Raw genomic sequence first — 22,927 nt, 5'->3', positions numbered from 1 at the left:
CACACGGATTGGGCAGCTTCAGGTTTTGCTCCACCTGCAGGCCCCGATCCCCCCTCCACTTACCCACACGTACACACGGATATCTATGTCTATATGCAGATATATGCATGCGCGCCACACGCCCAACACACACATATGTACACAAACACCCAGGCTGGGGTCCACGTGCAGACCCCAAGCAACCCACCCCGAGCCCGGGTAGCCGCCAGAAAGCGCGGGCTGCCGGGAGCCCCGGGGGAAAGCTGCCTTAGTTACACACACGGAAGTGGATGGGCGGGCCCTGACGACGGACGTAGACGCTGTCTAATAGAAAGTCTCGCCGACCGCTCTACGTCCAATGGTTGGCGGTGGGGGGCGGGCGCCGGCCGGACGCCGTGGTAACGGCCGCATGCTAACGGAGGGAAGGAAATTGGGGTTTGGACCTCGCTTGCTTCTAGTGCGGCTGTCTCGCTCTGGTCTTTTTCCCTGATCCTCGCCTGTATCGTGGGCCTGCTTCCGGCGGCACCATGAAGATCGAGGAGGTGAAGAGCACCACGAAGACGCAGCGTATCGCCTCGCACAGCCACGTGAAGGGGCTAGGGCTGGATGAGAGCGGCCTGGCCAAGCAGGCGGCCTCCGGGCTAGTTGGGCAGGAGAACGCCCGCGAGGTAGGGGCTACGGCGGGGACCCGGAGGGGGGTCTGCAGCCCGCCCGCGCGCTGTCTTCCGGGCTCCCAGGGGCGGCGGTGGGCGGGTCCTGTACCCATACTCCGGATGAGGAACCTGGAAGCAGCAATGGCACGCTGACCTGTAGCCCCTTCGGGGGGGCCAGTCATTCCATAATCCCGGGGACATTGATAGGTAGATAGGGCCAATAGCGTCCCGTTTTACAGTGAAAGAAGGCAAGCAGGGCGCCTACAGCAGGATTGGAATTCAGGTGTTTCCCCCCCCCCCCCCAAGCCCATCGATAACCACTGAGTCTCCAGCTGCCTATGGATTGGAGAAGACCGTTACCAGACATTGAATAATAAACACGATATAACTAATTAATAATAACAATAGGAGGGGGGTAGCAGGGAGGTTCAGTGGATTGGAATACAGGTCTAGAGACCAGAGTTTCTAGGTTCAAATGTGTCCTCAGACACTTCCTAGCTGTGTGACCCTGGGCAAGTCACTTAACCCCCAGGGCCTATCCCTTACTGCTCTTCTGCCTTAGAATCAAATGATTCTAAGACAAGGTAAGGGTTAAAAAAAAAGAAAGAAGGAATAGGAGACAGCTAGTCAGCTCAGTAGATTTAGAGCCAGGCCTGGGGACCGGAGGTCCTGGGTTCAAATCTCAGCTCAGGCATTTCCTAGATGTATGACCCTGGGCAAGTCACTTACCCACAGTTGCCTAACCCTTACTGCTCTTTTGCCTTGGAACCAACAGACATAATTGATCCTAAACTGGAAGGTAAGGGTTTAAAAAAAACCCCAACACTTATCTAGCCAAGCCTATTATATTCCAGGTACTGTTCTAAGCACAATAATGGAAATAACAATAATAGCAGCTAACATTTATGTAGTGCTCACTCTGCTCCTGGCACTATGCTAAGCCCTTATTCTTGTTTGATTGTCACAACAACCCTGGGAGGTAGGTGCTGCTATAACCCCCATTTTGTAGATGGGGGATCTGAGGCAAACAGGGACTTTTAAAAAACACATATATAGAGAATTTAAAATATATACGTGTGTGTATTTTTTTAAGTGACTCACCCAACTAGTGTCTGAGACTCAATTTGATATCAGTTCTTCCTGATTTCAGATCTAGTGCTATCTTGCTACCTATGGGGCATAAAGATAGTCATTGTATTAGCACAATAATAATAATAATAGCTACCTTTTGTATAATGAACATGTTCAGGTCCAGTGCTAAGTACTTTACAATTATCTCATTTATTTCTCACAACAATCACTTGTCATGCTAACATATTGAACAAGTTACATTCACAAAGTATATTTGAGTAATGAATTATAATTTTTCACACATTAAGTAGATCTTTAAAAAAGAAAAGTATTGTAGCTGAGTAGAACCCAACTCCTCAGTTTCCAGATGAGAAAACAGGATCAGAGAGAAGTTGTCCAGAGGGAGTGAATGTTAGAAACTTAAAAGTTTCAGTTTTCTAATCAAGTGGGCTTCTTCCCCATCCCTACACACACACACACACACACACACACACACACACACACACACACACACACACACACGCGCGCGCGCGCACACACACACACACGCACACACACACAGAGGAAATCTGTGTAAAATCAAAAAGGGCTTTAGTCACTTATCAAAAGTTACTTTGGGGGAGCTAGGTGGCTCAGGGGATAAAGAACCAGACCTGGAGATGGAAAATCCTGGGTTCAGATGTAGCCTCAGGCATATCCTACCTGTGTGACCCTGGGCAAGTTAGTTAACCCCCTTGCCTAGCCCTTGCCTTTCTTCTGTCTTGGAATGGATACTAAGCCAGAAGGTAAGGGTTTTTTAAAAAGTTTAAAAATATATATTTTTTAAAGTTGCATTGCTTTGACAAGATGGCATGGCCTAGTTTATCAGATCTGCTAAGTAACAGGTTTATGGTCTATTCCATACATGGGCTACTAAGATATAGTAAAATGCCCTTGAATATTTGATTTCACCTCTGTTTCCTCATCTGTAAAATGGGTGACCTCCCTCACAGAATTCTTCAGCTAAATAAAAATGTAGAATCCAGGGGCTGAGCCTAGTGAATTTCTCCTTTGTGCCCTCATTCGTGTCACAGTGCCTACTGGAGTTGGCGCTTTAGTCCATGCTTTCCAAGTTGAAATAAACTATGTGGTTTGTAATTACAAGAATGCTGTAAACACTCTTATTGTTCCCCTCCTTGGCCCTGCACTTCACCTGGACTAGGACTAGGATTTCATCCATATGGGCACTTTTCTAACTTCTCCATGCCTCAACAGGGAGTGTCCCCCCAATTTCATTACCTGTTCCTTCTATTAATGAGACTTTCTGAGGCTAGCTTTTGGAATTCAAACATGAACCCTCTGTTGCTGGGTGTTTTTCTAGATGCCTCTGGCAGCTGGAGTAGGACAAGGTAGTGAGAAGAGCTCCATCAGGAGCAAGAGGGCTTGGTTTGAATTCCCAAGTCTACCAGTTAACTGCCTTTGTGACCCTTGAAGCTCATCACCTAACTTCTCTGGGCCCAGCAGTAAAATGAGGTGACTAGGCAATCCCCTCTTCAGGTTCATTTCATCTCTTGAGCCTGTGATCCTGTGACCTGTTTCAGGTCTAGGGTTCCCTGAAGATGGCCTTTTGGATCCCAAGGTGACCTTAATGTACCAAGAGGTACAAGAGGTACCAAGAGGACTATCATGCCGTGAAGGACTTCATCTTGATTCATAGAACAGTTCAGGATATTTTGGTAGCTTAACTTTATTTATCATGGTGACTGTGGATTAGGGCAGTGTTGGTGAAGACGTGGCACGCATGCCCAGCCAGCAGCGCTCGGGGAGCTGCTCATTCCCCTCTTCCCAGTGCCGGAGGACATTTTTTGCATGTCTAGCTGCCCAAAGCATGTACTTCCTCCCTTCACTTTCTGGGGTAAAGCTGGGGGCTCATGAGATGCTTGAAGTTGTAGTTTGGGAACCTGAACATGAAAATCTTTGCCAACACTGGATTAGGGCATTGTTGAAATTCAGCTACCACTTAAGATCATTGTTTGATAGAATATCTGTACGTCTCCTGTTCTTGATCTACAGGCTGAACTGCTAGTGAAATGTTTTAATACTGATTTCATTATTTCTTTTCCATTTGTGGTGTATAGGCATGTGGTGTGATAGTTGAATTAATCAAAAGCAAGAAAATGGCTGGGAGAGCTGTTTTGTTGGCAGGACCTCCTGGAACTGGCAAGGTATATTTTTTTCTCAGTTTCTCTAATCTATCCAGAGAATGGTCCTAATGTCTAAGCCAAACTAAACTTATGTCTTAACTATTCTTTGTTTCTCCAGATTTGTTGAGTTTCTTTAAAAGGACCAGTGCAAAGTAATATAGCTGGGTATCTAACATTCAGACTCTCCTGGCATACTTCCAGGAAAGAGGGATCGAGGTCCTTGGAGGAGTCTCATTGTCTCTGAAATTTGTCTTCTATATCTTATTCCTTCCCCTTGTGGGAAAAATGTTTTTTGGCCTATTGTTTCTGAGAACTTAAAAAAGTAATATCTCACTTGGAGGATAAAAAGTTAATTCAACAAGTACTGATTGTGAGCTGCGTGGGAGAAAGCATTGATTTGTGATATGGAAGCATTAAGTACCTTTAAAACCTAGTTGAAAGACTGGGAGTAATCCATAAGAAAGCTTAAGAAAATTGCTTTTTAAAATAGCACATAATTATTAATTTTAGGGCATTGACCATAAAATGAAGTTGAAGAGTTCTGAAGAGGGTGAAATGTTATAAGGGAATTTGTGTGCTATCTAAAATCCACTAACCACTATACATTGCTTATTTTTTAAAATGTGGAAAGGAGACTTGGGTTGTTCTTCTGAAAGAACAATGACTGCCAGAATCCCTTCCTGAATATGGAGCTACAAGGTTTCCACCAACTAAATGGGCTGGATTCTAATCTCCTTGAATATAGCTTTGTAGTCCTCACAGTTTCTAATACAAGTACCTTGCTCATAATAGGTGCAGAGATTTGTCAAATGAGTACTTGAACTTATTTGTGCTTCTTTTGCCTTAGAATCAAAGAATGACCAGAATAATGATTTGAGAGTCAGCTTATATCTATGTTGCTGCTTGGGTTTGCCCAGGAGCTCAGTTTTACCCATGTCCTATCCAAATTTAGGCCCCTATCTCCCTATTGCTTCCTTCTTGGTCTCCCTTTTCAGTATCTCCCGTCTCTAATCCAGTTTCCAGAGAGCTACAAAATAAATCTTTCTAATTTGTCAATCTAACAGGTCACTCCCCTGCTCCAAAATATCTGGTCCTTATTGTCTCTGGAATTAAATGTAAAAATCCTCTTTCTTGTAGAGCCCTCTCATCTGGCACCCACTAGGCTTATTCATATCGCCTCATTCTAGTCAGTTTGCCTGGTGACTCACCCACCCAGTAGTCCATTGGCTATGTCTGGCCCTTTGCACCTGCAGTCACTCATGTCAAAAAATGTATCCACTTCTTTGAAACTCTGCTTTCCTGCAAAGTACAACTCAGGTGCTACCTCATCTATCAAGCCTTTTCTGACTCTTGATCCTGAAATAACTATGCCACTTTCTATCTACTTGTTTTTGATGTTGTGTTTGCAGTTCTATCTAGTTTGTATTTGTTTGCAAGTATCACCCCAGAAGAACTTAAGCTTTTTGAGGACAGGGGCTTTTTCATTTTGGTCTTTGCATCCTGTGTATCTTGCACATAGTATGAGTTTAATAGTTATTTGTGGAATTGAATCAAATGTTCATTAAAGTATTTCTAAGGTCATGCTTCAGCTTTTACTTGGTAAGGTAGAATCGACTTTACAATCATATAGCTATCTTGCTATACTCAGTGCTGACCAAGTATTTTCAGATTTTTTTCCTCAGAATGATTTCCAAAAAGATACAGGTGGTCCATGTGTGTTCCCCCCCACCCCATTTGAAAACTTTTAAAAAATGTACCAAACACATATAGTAATAATGTTTTCCATAGCTGTTAGAACATGATCTTCACTTTTTAGAAGTGAGGGGAAATTTTTGGATGATCCTACTACCTTCCTTTCTGTGATAAAAGATGCTTCTAAGTTGTAGATTGACTCTGTTTAGTAAAGTCATCCAGAATGTCTCCTGTGAACTTATCAAATGATATGAAAATAGGAGAGTTGAACTTTATTGAAAATTTATTATTATTATTATTATTATCGTCATCATCATCATTATTATTATTTGGCATTTGCAGACAGCCCTAGCTCTGGCAATTGCTCAAGAGTTGGGTAGTAAGGTCCCCTTCTGTCCCATGGTGGGAAGTGAAGTCTACTCTACAGAAATTAAAAAGACAGAAGTGCTGATGGAAAACTTCAGAAGGGCAATTGGTAAGTATTCATATTGAATAATAAAGTTGTTTATTCTCTCATCAGAATAGGGGAATCTATTTAATTGGTAAAATATGCTTTTCAGATTTGGATTTGTTGACTAGTGACCATGGTTTTCTCATTTATTAGCTCTGTATTTGTAGGCAGAGAATCTAGGTATAAATCCTGTATGACTTTGAGCAAGTCAGGTGACTTCCACCTGGGTTTCTGTTATCTCTTGTAAAAAGTGAGAGTTGGACTAGATGGCATCTACGCTCTGAAGCATATGTGGTCCTAGGACTTCTTACATTTGCAAAATACTTTTATAATTGACTATAACTTTAATAAAAGTGCTCTAAAAATACTTTATTTCCAAAGAAATCATAGCAAAATGTTCTATAGAGTTACAGGATAAGTGTACTTTACTGAACAGAATAGATGAGTTCAAGTAAAGTTATTTGATAAATTTTTATAAAACAAATCACATTTTATTGATTACTTTGTATTTTAATTTTTTAAACTTTTTCAAGTTAGGATTTTTAAATTAAACTGTCCCTCACTATGCTTGTCCCTCCTAGCTGCCAATTGAATAGATTTTTTAAAATTCCTGAAAAATAAACTCCACAGTACAGAGCTATCATCATCTGGCAAAATAATTAACCCTGTCTGAAAAGAGATGTGTCTCTGTGTTTTTAAGTTTATCACTTGTTGACTAGTTGGGACAGCTAGGTGGCACAGTGGAGATAGAGTGCTGGGTCTGAAGGACTTTGAGTTCAAATCAACCACAAGCTGTGTGATATTGGGAAGGTCCCTTAACCTTGTTTGCCTCATTTTCCTCTTCTGAAGAGTAAGCTAGAGAAGGAAATGGTAAATCACTAGTATCTATGCCACATGAAAAGCCAGAGACCACTGAAATGCCTGAAAAACAAGTGTTTCGTTTTCATTCATTTGAACTGCTAGTATATCTTTTAAAGGTGTTTTTCTCTCAAATATTATTATTGTGTAAGTTGTTTTCCTAATTCTCATTACTCTGTCAAATCATAGAAGTCTTCCATTTTTCTTCTAAAATGGTTTCATCATTTCGTTTGGCTGTGATGACAAACCTATGGAACATGTGCCAAAGATATCTCTCGACACGAGTTGTCGCCTGCCTCAGCTGTTTTGTTCTCCCTCTCCACCGCACCTTCTTGTCCCTCTGCCTTGCAGCCCAATGGAAGCACTTACTCCTTCCTCTGAGTGTAGTGCCAGTACCGCTCCCCTCCTTTTTACCCTTCCCCATGTGGGCTAGGGTGGGGGTGGGAGAGACTCAATGGGAGTATCTAAAAGGTTCACCATCAGTGTCTTACGTTATAGGATAGTCCTTTGCATTCCTATACCACAATTTGTTTAGCTATTTCCCAAAAGGATACATTTATAGTTTTCAATTTGGGGTTACCAGGAAAAGAACTGCTACAAATATTTTTGTGTGTATAGATCCTTTTTGTCTTTGATGTATTGGGCCAGTAATACTGTAGTTAGGTCAGATAGGTATGGTTTGGTGGCTTTTGGGTACAGTTTCCAATTGCTTTCCAGAATAGTTGGAGCAGTTAACAGCTCCTCTAGCGGTACAGTAATGTGCCTATTTCCCCACACCTCCAACATTTGTCCTTTTACTCTTTTGTCATCTTTGCCAGACTGATAGATGGGAAGTAGAACCTCAGAGTTATTTTAATTTGCATTTCTTTAATTATTAGTAATTTAAAGCACTATTTTGTGATTGTTAATAACTTGGATTTATTCCTTTGATAACTACCAGTTCCTATCTTCTGACTTTTTTTCCTTTGGGAGATCACTTGTAAAAATGTTGATGATACTCTCATAGTATCTCCTGGTTTCTGGTCAGGGGCTTAAAGATATTAGGAAAATATTCACTTTTTAGCAGTTATCTGACTGTCTATCTATGAAGCACCCCAGGTGAACTTCCAGGGCTTTATTCATCATGGGCGTTTGCACACTGTGAAGGGAGAGGGACTATCTTTTTTCTTAGTTTAACCTATCATGTGCCAGGCACTGTGCTGCCCTAAGTGATGGGGATACAGATAAAAAAAGGAAAGTCTTTCCCCTCCCAGAAGATTGAGGTATTTGTTAGAAATTGAGGACTCTCTTAGGGAGCTTGGGTCTAAAGCTAGGCAGTCACAGGACTCTGAGGGGGACCACTAGGGAAGGATTGCCAGACACTTTCCAGGAGCAGCGCTCATAGGGGTTTGTTTGTTGTTATCGGGGTCTAGGTGGGAAGTAATGCAACAATGCAGATAGCAAGCTGTCAATGTTGGCTAGGCTCTGGTGTCCTCATGGAATAAAAGCTTGGTTTGGGTCTGGCTGATTCTAGAAGGTTGAAAGGATGATAGACTGGGGAAGTTCCATTCCAGACCTAGTTTTCAAACTAAATGGATCAAGTTCCCAGGCCTCTGGGAAGGAGGAGAAGGGCTTAGCTAGGGTTGTGTGACAAGGAAATCACTTTAAAAGACTGATATATATTGATTTAAGGTCGCCAAGGAATTCAGCTATGTAATTCCTAAATGAAAACTCAAGTCAGCAGTCAACCTTTTATGGAGTTTAATTACAAACATGAGGAAGAAAGGTATTAGAGATAGAGAGAGGGAGAGAGAGAGAGAGAGAGAGAGAGGGGGAGAGAGGGGGAGAGAGAGAGAGAGAGAGAGAGAGAGAGAGAGAGAGAGAGAGAGAGAGAGAGAGAGAGAGAGAGAGAGAGAAAGAAAGGGGAGAGAAGGGAATAGGGCTTAAATACCCCTTCTGTTTAGGCTGGGCCAAAAGGCCCAAGCCCTTAGATAGCTGAGGCAAAGAAAAGAGATCAGTCCCTATCACTCACGTGACCAAAATGGAGAAACAGTCTCAGGGGCCTCCACCTCCAGCTTCCTTCAGAGCAAACTCTCAAAGCACCACCTCTCAGAGCAAAAACCTCTCCAATCAACCACCCCTCAGTCCTCAGACCCCTCTATCTTTAAGGAAACCATCCAAGTTCCCTCCCCTCAGTTCTCACATCTACCAATCACTGTCCATGTCTTCCCTGTGCCAATGGTGGCTCTAGCTTAACCCAGGACCCCCCCAGAGGTCTGTGGCTTTGCACATGTCTGTTGAAGGTCATATTCTCAAATAATTAAATCTTGATCCTTTGCTGCAGCCCTTCCTAAATCCTGTTAGGACTGAGTGGGGTGGAAATTGTATTTTCCAAGACCTGGTTCTGTCATTCCAAGTATCTCTATTGTATCAATTCTAAAATCAATCATGACTCAAAGAACTTCCTGTTCTATGCTTAAGCATAGGTCAAAGCCCTTTCCATTGTTCAGCAAAAGGTTTCTGTCCTAAAGTAATCTTAAGAAGGGAGGAGGAGGAACCTCCCATGCCAATGGGGTTCACATTCCAATAGAGTTTCCACTATCAATAGGAAATTTTTCAAGTATGAAATTTCCCAATGGTGAAATTTCCAACATTTATAAGTCTAAGAAATTTTAAGGTTTACAGTTGGGAAGGTCACAGTTTTGGGTGAGGAGAGCATGGACAGAGTGGGTGGCAGCTTATTGGGATCATCAACTAAAGAATCTATTTGCTAATCTTTGTAGAGTACTTCTTAGGATTTACCTGTTTGACATTTTATCACCTGAAAGAACATCTTTTTTTTTTATTAATATATTTTATTTGATCATTTCCAAGCATTATTCGTTAAAGACATAGATCATTTTCTTTTCCTCCCCCCCCCACCCCCCATAGCCGACGCGTAAGTCCACTGGGCATTAGATGTTGTCTTGATTTGAACCCATTGCTTTGTTGATAGTATTTGCATTAGAGTGTTCATTTAGAGTCTATCCTCTGTCATGTCCCCTCAACCTCTGTATTCAGGCAGTTGCTTTTTCTCAGTGTTTCCACTCCCATAGTTTATCCTTTGCTTATGAATGGTGTTTTTTTCTCCTGGATCCCTGCAAGTTGTTCAGGGACATTACACCGCCACTAATGGAGAAGTCCATTACGTTCGATTATACCACAGTGTATTAGTCTCTGTGTACAATGTTCTCCTGGTTCTGCTCCTCTCGCTCTGCATCACTTCCTGGAGGTTGTTCCAGTCTCCATGGAACTTCTCCACTTTATTATTCCTTTGAGCACAATAGTATTCCATCACCAACATATACCACAGTTTGTTCAGCCATTCCCCAATTGATGGGCATCCCCTCGTTTTCCAGTTTTGGGCCACCACAAAGAGCGCAGCTATGAATATTTTTGTACAAGTCTTTGTGTCCATTATCTCTTTGGGGTACAGACCCAGCAGTGCTATGGCTGGGTCAAAGGGTAGATATTCTTTTGTCGCCCTTTGGGCATAGCTGAAAGAACATCTTATCCAACCTCTGAAAGTCAAACCACTTCCTTGAGGTTTCACAGTAGTATAGGGAAGTCTCAAGTGAAAGTTTCCTCAATTCCAAGTTCAGTGTTCTTTTCAGAATGAGGCGTATCCCTTGAACTGAAGCTTTAGTGGGAAGACTGGCCTACAACTCAGCTGAGCAAGATCAGTCACTTTTCCTGAGGAAAGTTTCAGGCTAAGTGAAAAGTAAAAAAAAATCAAAGTTGCAAGCAGCAACAAGCTCGGTAAAGAGCAGCATTAGTATTTGTTTACCTCTTTAAAAGAATCTTAGTCTCCTCTTTACAAGGAAAATGTTTCCTTGTTTTTAGCCAACCTTTTGGGAGCCAGTCTTTTTCCGGGTTATGGCCAACTTAGGGACTTAATTGTGGTTATTACAGCATAAATGGCTTTAAGAAAGCCTTTGTGATAAGACATAACTTCTTCACCCAGGGTCAGGGCAGGTCAGGTGGAAAGACCAAAGAAATATCCCACAGATCTCTTTGAACCTGAGAATCTTTGCGGTCAAAGACAGAATATCTTCTTAATGGCCATTGGTCTGGGACCCAAATTGTGACTGTTTTAAACTGGGTTTATCTTGACTCCCTTTACTTATATCCAACCAAGATAGTGTCCTAAACCAATTACTGACATGTTAATTGTGATAATTGTTGCTTTAGAGCCCATTCCTTGGACTTGGTTTAATTTTCTGTAGAATAAAGTTTAATTTATAAGTGGTATCTCAACAAATGTTGAAAATTTTTCCATTTTTAAAAAATGTGATTCTTGCTGATGACTGATAAAAGTCTTGTCAAAGCTAGCTTTTTTATGCTTCTGGTTTCCTTAAAGATAACTAAATTGCCTTTAGCCCTGAAAACATTGGTGATAAGTTTCTCCAGCTTCCATTTTGTGACTTGCCTTGGCTCTTTTCTAGGTCCTTGCTGTTGCAGCAAGGTGAGAAAAAAAGTCTTAATTCTGCTACAGTGTAAAAGAGAAGCCCATTGAATGTCATCAAAGAGAGCCTCAGTCTTGGGCAGCCTTTGAATTCCTGCTAAGGGGGAGGGGGAGGGGAAGAGCAGGTACCTGAACTGAAATAAAGAGTGAAGAGTCGGGGCTGTTTCCTTGATGTGATGAAGTTCCCTGTCAGGGATTTGGAAACTCGAACCCACAGATGAAACCCATGTCATCTGCGTTGTCATTCTCAGAGACAGCAACAATTCTCCTCCTTTGTGGCTACCGGCTGTCCACATTCCCTGCATGTCAGCACCGCCACTTCTAAACAAATACAGGCACCAGTGAAAGATGGGAATTCTTTGTCCCCCTTTTGAGGAATTTCATGTCATATTCACCTAATACAAAATATGGTTAAGCATTCCATCTAGAGGATTTATTTCTTTTTGATATAAAATATTTCATTTTTTAAACATAATCAAAGCTGCCTTAAAATGCTATTCAAGTTCCTTTTCATCTTGCTCCCAGGTATCCCTGTCCTCTGGAAGGTTGGCAGTTGGCTTAATATTCATGAACCCTGATGTGTTTTGTAGGGGCACAAAAGAAGCCTATCCTGGCTTACCATTATTCTAAATCCTTAATTTCATTTGGGTTGATGAAGACATAAGATTCTAAGATTCTATAAGGAAAGGACCTTAGAGATCTTGTCCAGCCCTCTTCATTTTACAGTTGAGGAAACAGGCCCCGAGAAGTAAAAGACCCTCTTCTGGGGTCACATGGCTTATGAGGGAAGAGAACTGATGTTCAAAGCCCTGTGTTCCTATTCTGGCCTCTGGGTGCTTTGCATGGCACTTTGCTGTCTCCTTTAGTACCTGAACTTCCTAGGATTTAGAACCAGAAGGGACCTTGGAATTCACTGAGTCTGATGCCTTCATTTTGATGAGGAACCTGGAGGTCCAAGACAAGAAGTGATTTGCCCAGTGTTGCATTGTAATTAAGCACACGAGCCAGTATTGGAACCCAGGTTTTCCCGACTCCTCCACATCAGTGTTCCTTTAGAGTTCTCTGCTGATGTGTCTGTGCTCTCCAGGAGTGGATGCTTTCTACATTTAAAAATAGAAAAGACTTTAAAGGGTCAGTGTAATGGAGGACAGTCAGTGTATTTTTCCCATGGCAGGATAGGGAGAGTTTAGTGGTGAGGATGTTGAAATGGCTACCTGGAGTGTACATAATGAAGCGTCCTCACACACACCGTCTTATTTAGTCCTTACAACAATGGGCATGAAGGCAAGGAAGAAATGATGGTCTTGATCCACCAGATGAGGAAACACACTGAGCTAGTTCATTCAGGGTCACAGTTCATATGTTATGGGACCAGGCCTACAAGCCAGGCCTTTGGATTTTAACTCCAGGGCTGTGACCTGGATCCAGCTACTGCTTTCTCTGTAGAGTCCGCTACATTCTGGTTTAACCCAGCAGCAAGGTGACTGAGTGGATAGAGAGCCAGGCTCGGAGATGGGCAGTCCTGGGTTCAAATTTGGTCTTAGACACTTCCTACTTGTGTGCCCCTGGGCGAGTCACTTAACTCATTTGCCTTGCCCTTGCTGCTCTTCTGTCTTCATGGCTACTCAGACAGAAGGGAAGATTAAAAAAAGAAAAGAAAAGAAAGTGCCAGGGTAATGGACATTTTCTGCTGGTTCTTCCCTTCTCCTATCTTCAGGTAAAGAAGGGAAAACTCAAGAAACCATTGACCTCTTCATTACCAAATCTGAGGGTCTTTTCTCAGTCCTTATTCTCTAATTGTAGGCATACCTCAGCAGTTGTGGATTTAGTTCCAGACCTCCACAATAAAGCAGATATCACAGTAAAAGGATCACATGAATTTTGGGGTTTCCCAGTGAAACAAAAATTATGTTTATATTGTCCCATAGTGAGATCCGGGGATGGAGGGAGCCGGAGGCGGAGGCAGCGGCGGAGTAGAGGAATGATGAGGCTGAGGATTGCGCCGCTTCCCCCTCGGGAGGCCCTGTAGCCGGAGGGGGCACGAGGCGCAGGGGTTTGGTCTCTCCGGCTGCGAGCCCCGGAAGGAGGAGGACGAAGTCCCGGGGCTTCGGGGCCGGGAGCCCGGCTGGGTTCTGACAGGCCCGCGGACGAGCTCTGAACGATCTGGAGGGGCCAGGCCTGGCCGGGGCTCCCTAAGGGGGACCCGGAACAGCCCCAAGAGGGGCGCAGGCTTGACCAGGGACCAGAGTTTGGGTGGGGAGTTAGACCCTTAGAAATTCAAGCCAGGATTTGGGAAAGGAGTGGGCGGGGGATCCCCCTATTCCCCTCCCCCATTCCCTGCTCTTGCCCCCAGAGGGGCAAGCGGGGAAGCTTGAGGGGAGGCGACCCCGCGGGGTCCGAGGAGGACCCCATTTCTGAGGTTGAGGCCGAGGCTCTGAGTGGGGGTCCCCGACAGGGGGGCGTGCAGGGTTAAGCATGGCCACCCGGCGTTTAACCGACGCTTTCTTGTTGTTGCGGAACAATTCCATCCAAAACCGGCAGCTGTTAGCCGAGCAACTTGCTGATGATCGTATGGCACTGGTGTCAGGCATCAGCTTAGATCCAGAAGCAGCAATTGGTGTGACAAAACGGTTACCTCCTAAATGGGTTGATGGAGTAGATGAAATACAGTATGATATTGGCAGAATTAAACAGAAGATGAAAGAATTAGCTAGTCTTCATGATAAACATTTAAACAGACCTACGTTGGATGATAGCAGTGAAGAAGAACATGCCATTGAAATAACCACACAAGAGATCACACAGCTCTTTCATAGGTGTCAGAGAGCAGTACAGTCTTTGCAGAGCAGAGCACGAAAATGTACCGAACAGGAAGAACGAGTCCTTCGAAATGTAGTATCCTCTTTAGCTCAGTCTCTTCAGGAATCTTCCACTAATTTTAGACATGCACAATCTGACTATCTCAAACGCATGAAGAATCGAGAGGAAAGATCCCAACATTTTTTTGACACATCAGTACCACTTATGGATGATGGAGAGGATAACACTCTTTATGACCGGGGTTTTACAGATGACCAGTTAGTGTTGGTAGAACAAAATACACTAATGGTTGAAGAGCGGGAGCGAGAAATTCGCCAGATTGTACAGTCAATTTCTGACCTAAATGAAATATTTAGGGACCTAGGAGCAATGATTGTAGAACAAGGGACAGTTCTTGATAGAATTGACTATAATGTTGAACAATCCTGTATCAAAACTGAAGATGGTTTGAAACAACTTCAAAAGGCAGAGCAGTATCAAAAGAAGAATCGGAAGATGCTCGTTATTTTAATTTTATTTGTAATAGTTATTGTCCTTATTGTTGTACTGGTTGGTGTAAAGTCACACTAGGTAACTGTGTGTGATTGTGTGTGTGTGTGTGAGTGAGTGTATATGAATGAGTGTTCTTTTATTTCTGAAAGCTGCCTTTGAATGTATAACCCTCCGTGGTACAAGTCTGTGCAATGTTTCCCCATAGATTCTTTTTCATAAATCATGTTTCAGTGATAGGAATGGTTTGGTTTTTCAACAGAGAATTTCAAGTCAAATGATGATGCTACCAAATAGAAATCAAATTCTCTATCCAGACATTCGCAGTATTTTTTTTTACTAGAAAATATGAGGAGTTGAAAGTTTACAAGCACATGCAAAAGCTGTTATGATATATGTATTTGCTATTTTTAGCAGTCAAATCTACAAGTTGGTGATTTGGAACCAAAAAGTGTGGTTGGAGATCAAATGCCTTAAACAATGGATTCTAAGTATTTAACATCTTTATTTCCCCTTTGTGGGTATTCCATATTGAAATAAATTGAGAAGGCCTTTGAAATTTTAAAATTTATTCTCCTTTAATGTAATTTAATTCATTGCTAATGATCAGATTAAATAAAATTTGGATACTAAGAAACAAAAAAAAAATATTGTCCCATAGTCTATTAAGTGTGTAGTATTATGTCTAAAAACCCCAGTGTTCTCGCCTTACTTTAAAAATACTTTGTTGCTGAAAAATGCTAATCATCATCTGAGCCTTCAGTGAGTCACAGTTTTTTTGCTGGTGGATGGTCTTGCTTCAATGTTGATGGCTGCTGACTGAACAGGGTGTTGGTAGATGAAGGCTAGGGTGGGGCGGAGGGGGTACAATTCTTTAAAATAAGACGGCAATGAAGTTTGCCACATGGATTGACTCCTCCCTTCACCTAAACACTTAGAGGCCATTTTAGGGCTATTGATTGACCTGATTTAAATATTGTTGTGTCTCCCCAGGAATAGGGAGGCCTGAGGGGAGAGAGAGAGAGGGAGAAAGAGGGGGAGGGGGGGAGAGAGAGAGAATGGCCTGTTCACCATTTACCCATTAAGTTTGCCATCTTATATGGGAGCAGTTCTGTTGGGAAAATGACACCAATAGACTTGGTGGATTGTGAGGTTGCCACAAACCTTCAGTTTGTTAAAAGAAAACAGCAATCCACAATATCTGTGAAGTGCAGTAAAGCAAAGGGCTACAAAATAATGTAGGCCTGTCTTTGAGACTTGGGAGGTAGGGGGCAAAGGGAGGGGAACAAATATTTATTAAGCTTCTCCTTGGTGCCAGGGACTGTGTGAAACTCGTTACAATACTTTCTCATTTGATCCTCACAGCAGCCCTGGGAAGTAGGTGCTATTATGATGCCCATTTTTATAGTTGAGGAAACTGAGGCAGATGGAGGCTAAGTGACTTGCTCAGGGCCACACAGCTAGTAAATGTCTACAGGCTAGATCTGAACTTGGGTCTTCCTGATTCTAGAGCCAGCATGCTCCGTTTCATCACCTAGCTGCTTCATTGAACACTGGTAATCAGGTCTCTTTCTTCCTTGATTCTAGCTGGGCTATGGTGACATTTTCTTTCTCCAGGTTTACCTTTGACTTGTCTGCTCTTTTCTTCATTTCCTTTGCTGGCTTATTGTCTGTGTCACTGTCAGATACCCTCTTAACTTCCAGGGTTCCTGGAGGTTCTGTCATCTTGGATCCTATTCTCTTCCCCCACACTCACTTCAGCATTCATGAATTTGATGATCTTAGGTGATATCTAAATTGAGACATCTGACCCCAGGCCTGCACAGCTAAGGAAGAGGAGATTGTCCATTTCAAACTGGATGTCCTGGAACATCTTAAACTCAGTGAATCCAAAGCTGAACTTTTGCCAGTCCCTGCCCTTTTGCCAACACGCCTCCCAAACTTCCCCTCTTCCAAACTCGCTATTTCTGTCAAAGGCCTCCTCACTATTCCTCCTGGCCCCAGGGTTCCTAAACTCTGCGTCATCTTACTCTCCTCTTCTACTGCCTCCACAGAGCCAACTGGTATCCACAACTTCCCATTTCTACCTTTGCACCATTGCTCTTCTCTGGCCCCTTCTTTCCAGCTATTGCCTCAGCCAGGCCTCAGTTGTCTCTCCTGAGTGACCTTGCCTCAAGCATCTCCTTCCTCTGGTCCATCCTACACATCGATGGCAAAATAATTTTCCTGAAATGCACATTTGGCTATATGACTCCCATACTCAATAAACTCCAGTGACTTCCCGTGCCTCTAGGATAAAATATAAGCCGCCCCCCCCCCCTTTTTTTAGCTTTTAAATCCCTATACAACCTGGCCCTAATCCATCTTTCCAGCTTCAAAGGTCAGTCCCCTTTCTTCTCTTTGTGATTCAGCCAAACTGACTGTGTGTCCTCCCTTGTTTTCTAGGCCTTTTGGCCTTCCCGAGAGCCTGCCATATCTCTTTTATCTCCATCAGGTAGAAGTAATTCCTGGATGAGAGTCTTAGTTTATTTCTACAGTTTGATCCCATCTGATTTCTCATCTATTTATGAACTGGCATTATTTAAGGGACCTGTTTCCAAACATTATGGCCTGAGAATGTTTTCCCTCATCACCTTAAAATTTTGGATATTCTTACCAGGTGCTCTGACTTAGTTGCATTTTGTTAGTATTTCTAGCCCCTCTAAAAATAGATTTAATACAGTAGCAGTTAAGTTATCTTTGGTGTGTTGCCTGTTGTTGAAAGTCTTTCCATATTTACTCCTCTTCAGTGACTCCTGTCTATTGTTTCATGTTGCTTTCTGGCCCTCAAGTCCTTCGCTTTTGTTTTAAAAACCATGGTCTTCAGGCCCAGTCCAGCAGGGGGAGACATTTCTAAGTTATTTTATCCAAAGGAGGGAAAAATTGGTTTGAAAAAGAAAATTATTTGGATTGTTTTTTCAATGTAGAGGATAAGATTAAGTTCTTTAGAGCTCAGCACTTAAATATCTGAATGGGTATTATAGATGAAGCATGTCCCCAAAACTGACTTATGTTATATGGGGCTAGAGGAAGGCATTCCTTACATTGTGTGATAACCCACATATTAATTTCTTGACTCTTCTTGATTCTTGACCTCTATTTCTAAAAGGATTTGCTGTGGCTTTTCGAGTTTGTACATGTAGGATAGGCTTCTTTTGTGAGCTGTGGTATCTCTGTTCCCTTAATCCATCCCCAGTTTGAGAGGCCAACTTTAGCAACCTAAATTTCCAACCTTTTGTGTAGGTTTCTGATCTAGATGTGTTCAAGTTCAGTAAAACAAGTAATTTTCTACATCAACTTGTTAGTGTTTACCATCTTTTATAAAAGATGACATGCTATCCCAAAAGAGAGGGAAGGAGCCAACTTCAAAGCTGGCTGAGAGAGCCACAGTTGCTGACTTCTTTTTGCTTCCATCCTTGGAAAAGATTTTTTATACCTCAAAGTAAATCGTAGAAGTACTATTTATTTGTTGTGAGAGTACATATCAGCTTTTAAGTAACCCGCTGATGACATCAGTGCTACCAACTGTTTGTATCACAAGGTATGCATACCTGCTCTTTCATAGTTAAAGCTCCTTCTCAGACCTGGAGTTGGGACTGGTTTAGTGGGCTTTTGGTTGTTTTGTCGCTTTCCTTTACAGAGAGTAAAACTGTCAGTTTACATCAAGCACAGCTCCAAAATAAGTTGGAATAGTAGAAATAATGCCTCCATCTTAAGGAGCTATGGTTTTATCTGTGTGGAAACAGCTATTACTTTGTCTAAGAGAGTAACCTGGAGACTTGGAGGAGTTAGAAGCTTTGCCTGTGATCTCACAGCTACAGAGGCTAAATTAGAGTCCTCAGGAAGTCCTAGGGCTTCCTGATTCCAATTATGTCCTTTATGCTGTACTTCCTCAGAAACACCCATGGGGAAGAAATGTGTAAATTCAGGTGTGCATTCTTGTCATCTCGATGTTATAACGTTCAAGACGTTCTTTTGGTTGATGGTTGATTGAAGTAGGGAAACTCAGGGATGTCCCGAACACATAAAGTCTTTCACAGTGTCTTGCCTCCATTCTCTTACAGGTCTAAGGATAAAGGAGACCAAGGAAGTCTATGAAGGTGAAGTCACAGAGTTAACTCCGTGTGAGACCGAAAACCCTATGGGTGGATATGGCAAAACCATCAGCCATGTAATTATAGGACTTAAAACAGCAAAAGGAACCAAACAGTTGAAAGTATGTGAATTTTGTCCAACTCTCCTTTCTAATGCCATGCAGGCCTTTGGTGTGATCCTGTTTGATATTACCTAATTCATTTCATAGTTAGAAAATGTGACTACTGGGAGGAGATGGTCTATGTGACCCCTCATGAGGGAATGCTTGGCTATGGGTCCCAGAGCCAGAATTCTCACTGGCCAGGTCTCTTTATTCTATATACTTGACTGATTGAGAGCTCAGGGCTTTATGTTTCTGACTATAGTCTTTTAAGCTGGTAAGATGCTTTTTCTAAAAAGCAGTGGGAGCAGGAATGTGGGTATAGCTAGGAGACCATCCTAAGGAAGAAAGGGAGAGGAGGCAGGTAGGCTTATAAACCCTCCCGGTATGAGGGAGGAGGGGGTGGCAATGCATTTCCCCTCCCAGCATGCTTGCCAACTCTGTGACCTGGAACTTGCCTCACTTGCCTGCTCTGCTACTAACTTTCCTCATTTACCTAATGAAGGGGTAAGGCTTGTGACGCTTCAGGCCCTGAGCTTTTATAAGATTCTGTGATGTCACTAGTTTGTAGAGATCACAAATAGATTATTGATTTAAATGGGCATTTTTCTTTCTCTTAAATGATCCACATTTGTAGCTTTCTCATTTATATCTGCTACTCATCTCTAGTCAGTGTGCCTGAGTTAATGAGATTTATAGTGAAGTCTTCCATTTCTTTAGTAATTACTGTGTCTTTTTAGTTCACTATAAAATTAAATAGCAAAAATTGAGAAAAAAAGACGGCTCCTATTAAACCCGAAATGAAGTGATATATACAGCTAAGATTTCCACTGTATCTTGTCATGGGGAAAAGCCTTTTCTTTTGGAAAACTGATTTAAGTTTCCAAAATTGTCTTTCCTTTTCCATGTCAGATTGACATGCTGGCTCAATAGTTATATAGTCACAGCTCAGTGCCAAGAGCACCCCTGATTTTACAGTGCTCTCTCGATGTGCACAGTTCATGCAATCCTCCCAGCCCCCTTCAGCTGCCAGTGCAGACATCATCTTTGTTTAAAAAATCAGGAGACTTGGAGAAGCTGAGCCATTTTTTATTGGCTCTGTGACTTTGAGCTAGTGCCTTGGTTCTGTGCCCACATCCAGGCCTCTTTCTGCATGTCCACAGCTTCCTCTCAGCGTGGGGTATAAACTAGGGATCCAACTGTTTGATATTTAAGATTGAGACATACACACATACAACATGACTTAGCAAAGAGAAATTGTTTTTGAAGTTTAATAGACAACCAGCAGGAATTTATTGAACACCTACTTTATGCCAGACAGTATGGTAGGTGCTGAGGGTCAGAATCAAAAGTGAAGCATTCTAGCTTGTGTTCAATTGAGGGAGATGGCAAAGCTGTATGAGTAGCAACAGTGCATTCCAGAGAAGGGAGGACATTAGCATTTGGGTGTATTGGGGAAGACTTCATGTAGAAGGCACTGCTTAAAGTGAATCTTGAAGGAAGTAAGGAGTTCTCCAGGAAGATGACATTAGGAGGTGCATTTCATAACAAAGAGACAGGGAGTGCTGTGTCCGAGAACAGCAAACCCTGCTGGTTTAGTCTTCAGTGTAGGAAGAGGAAAAATGAATGATGAGACTGGAAAGGTAGTTTGGGGCTAGGTTTTAAAGGGCTTTAAAAGCCAAAGGACCAACTTTTAAGTCAGTTTTAAAATATATTTTCTGAAAATTTACTGTATAGTCCTTGACATTTGAAACTGGTTATCCAGACATTAAAACATTAGAGACATCCTCTACTAGAACGTTAAGATATTCACTTATCCCAGTAGAAGATTTAAATGAGACTTCAGCAGCCATTTGGTTTAACTTGTACAGAGAATTTTTAAGTACTGAGGACGAATGTCTTGATATCAGCCTTAAATTCATCTTTCCTCAACTTCTAGCCTCTGAAACTAAATAGAACAAGTCAAAGCCCTCACCCATATTACAGCCCTTCAAATACTTTCATGTCCTGAGTCTTCTCTTCTTCACACTAAGTATCCTCAGTTCCTTTAGCTAATCCTCATATGTCCTGGACTTAGAGCCCTTTACCATTCTGATTACCTTCCTCTAGAGCAGGGCTTCTTAACCCTTTAAAGATGTAATTCCACCCCCACCCTCACCTCCCACCTCCCCCAATCCCTCTGAAATCCATACACCAAGCCTAGAATAAGAATCCTTGCCCTAAATCCTCTCCAGCTTATAATTTCCTAACTACCTTTCAGGTTTCTTTAAACTTTCAGAAAATAACTAAGGAGAAAAAAAAGTAGATATACTATAATACTGTGGAAAGGGCACTGGTAATGAGAATATGTGAGAGTTAGCCTTAACTGCCACTTTTTTTCCCCTCTCTTTGGGCCTCAGCTTATTTCTGTGTCCAGTGAAGAGGTGGATTTAATATTCTTTTATATCTCTTCAAGCTTTAATAGTCTGTAGATTATATAGTGAGTCACATTTAATCAACTCCTCTGACGTAGTTTGTCCTTGTTGAACAAAATCTAGAAGTTTTATTTTTGTCTTCTGAAGAAAGCCTGTCCTTAAGAAGTCTTCCCTGACCCCCAGAATGGCCAGGTGCAAGAGAGTAGAGAGGTTGGATGAAGGATTGGGCCCTGGTGAGACCCCTGCCTGCCCTACAACTGCCATCCTGGGTAGCTACCCAGACAGTGTTTTGCTATAAGGAGATATCTGTATCTAGCTCTAAAAATAGACACGACTTTTTTTCTGTTCCTAAGAAAATCTCTAGTTACTGAATTTCTAGTTTGGCACTGTAATTTCATGCTAATAGCCTGGCTCTTGATTTCAGCTGGACCCCAGCATCTTTGAAAGTTTGCAGAAAGAGCGAGTGGAGGCCGGAGATGTGATATACATAGAAGCCAACAGTGGTGCAGTGAAGGTAACAATTGCAGAGGGTTCTGACTTATTCCTGTGAAGAGTTGGTACTTCCAATACCCCATTTCCCTTTTTATTGAAACTTGCTTATTTGTTTGCCATAAGTAAACATAGGAAAAAGGGTTTTTTCTCCCTGGAAAAGAAAAATTTGCTGCTCTTGTTTTGGGGTCAGGACCAGATAGTAGGAATAACACTAGATGTCAAGTCAGCACCTGAGTTCAAATCCTGACTCTTTCATTTATTATCTTTGAAGATTTGAGTAAAGCCATCGTATATGGGCCTTGGTTTACTCTCCATTTATAAAATGAAGAGGTTGACCAGCAGGATCTTTGAAGTCCTTTCCCTTGGAACAATAAATCATAGCTCTGACCCTAAGAAATACCTGTGGTGTTGATATCAAGTGGGCAAGAAAGCTAAGTAGCTGTCCTATTGGCACCCACAAATTGGTTGAAAGTTGTTTTCCTGTAGTCCTCTGACCTCATCAAGACCAAAACTTCTCTAAAAATAAATAAATAAGATGTAAAACATTTTTAGAGGAGAGTTGAGGGTGGGAAACCAAAACAACTTTAGTCATTCCAGAATTGAAATGTGCAGTGTATTTAATCTTCTTTTTATCTCTTTGGTATTTTCTTCCCAAGATATATGCATGGGGAAGGGAATACTGCATTAGTTGGCATTCTTTTCCTATCTGATTGTAAATGTACTGTACAGTGTTACTTGCTGTTTAATGGATGAGCATAATATTTCATATCATACAATAAATCGTCCACCTACAAAAGAGTCTGAACAGTTCTCTCCGTCTCCAGGTAATCTGCTGGATTTGTCCTTTATCAGGAATTGCATACAGTTAAAAGAAAAGAAGGAAAAAAGATTCTAAGTAGAGAAAATATCAGGTGTTTTTCAACAGGGTTTTTGAGCCTGGTGATCAGTAGATAGGGTGCTTCTCTTGCCAACAGGGGAGTGGGGCATATTCTGGGTTGTCGACCAAAGCTTGTCAGGACTGTAATTGTGAACCAAGGCCTTTATCTCTGTCAGCTGTGTGTCATTCAGGGACTTGGCAGTGAAACTCACCAGATACTTCTGTTCTCCT

General features: G+C 42.2%; 2 protein-coding genes across 2 annotated transcripts in view; both read left to right on the top strand.

The window, feature by feature from the left end:
- Positions 1 to 336: 336 nt before the first annotated feature.
- RUVBL1 (RuvB like AAA ATPase 1) overlaps positions 337 to 22,927 on the top strand; it is a 36,995-nt gene continuing 14,404 nt past the window's right edge. The window contains exons 1-5 of the mRNA XM_001366671.5: positions 337 to 647; positions 3,821 to 3,907; positions 5,921 to 6,053; positions 18,783 to 18,934; positions 21,752 to 21,841. Of these exons, the coding sequence (XP_001366708.1) occupies positions 507 to 647; positions 3,821 to 3,907; positions 5,921 to 6,053; positions 18,783 to 18,934; positions 21,752 to 21,841 (603 nt within the window). The 5' untranslated portion in view covers positions 337 to 506. The remainder of the gene's footprint in view (positions 648 to 3,820; positions 3,908 to 5,920; positions 6,054 to 18,782; positions 18,935 to 21,751; positions 21,842 to 22,927) is intronic.
- On the top strand, positions 13,323 to 15,238 carry LOC130455459 (syntaxin-16-like). The gene has a single exon (XM_056804745.1). The coding sequence runs from the start codon at positions 13,846 to 13,848 to the stop codon at positions 14,758 to 14,760; it is 915 nt and encodes a 304-aa protein (XP_056660723.1). The 5' UTR covers positions 13,323 to 13,845; the 3' UTR covers positions 14,761 to 15,238.

Source organism: Monodelphis domestica, chromosome 7, assembly GCF_027887165.1.
Source record: "Monodelphis domestica isolate mMonDom1 chromosome 7, mMonDom1.pri, whole genome shotgun sequence".
In the NCBI taxonomy this organism is placed as follows: Eukaryota; Metazoa; Chordata; class Mammalia; order Didelphimorphia; family Didelphidae; genus Monodelphis; species Monodelphis domestica.
Note: the sequence above shows the minus strand (reverse complement) of the source record. Positions and strands in the feature narration are given on the sequence as shown.

Bases quoted from the DNA above. Each gene is read 5' to 3' on its own strand.
- LOC130455459 (XM_056804745.1), top strand. From the start codon at position 13,846: ATGGCCACCCGGCGTTTAACCGACGCTTTCTTGTTGTTGCGGAACAAT.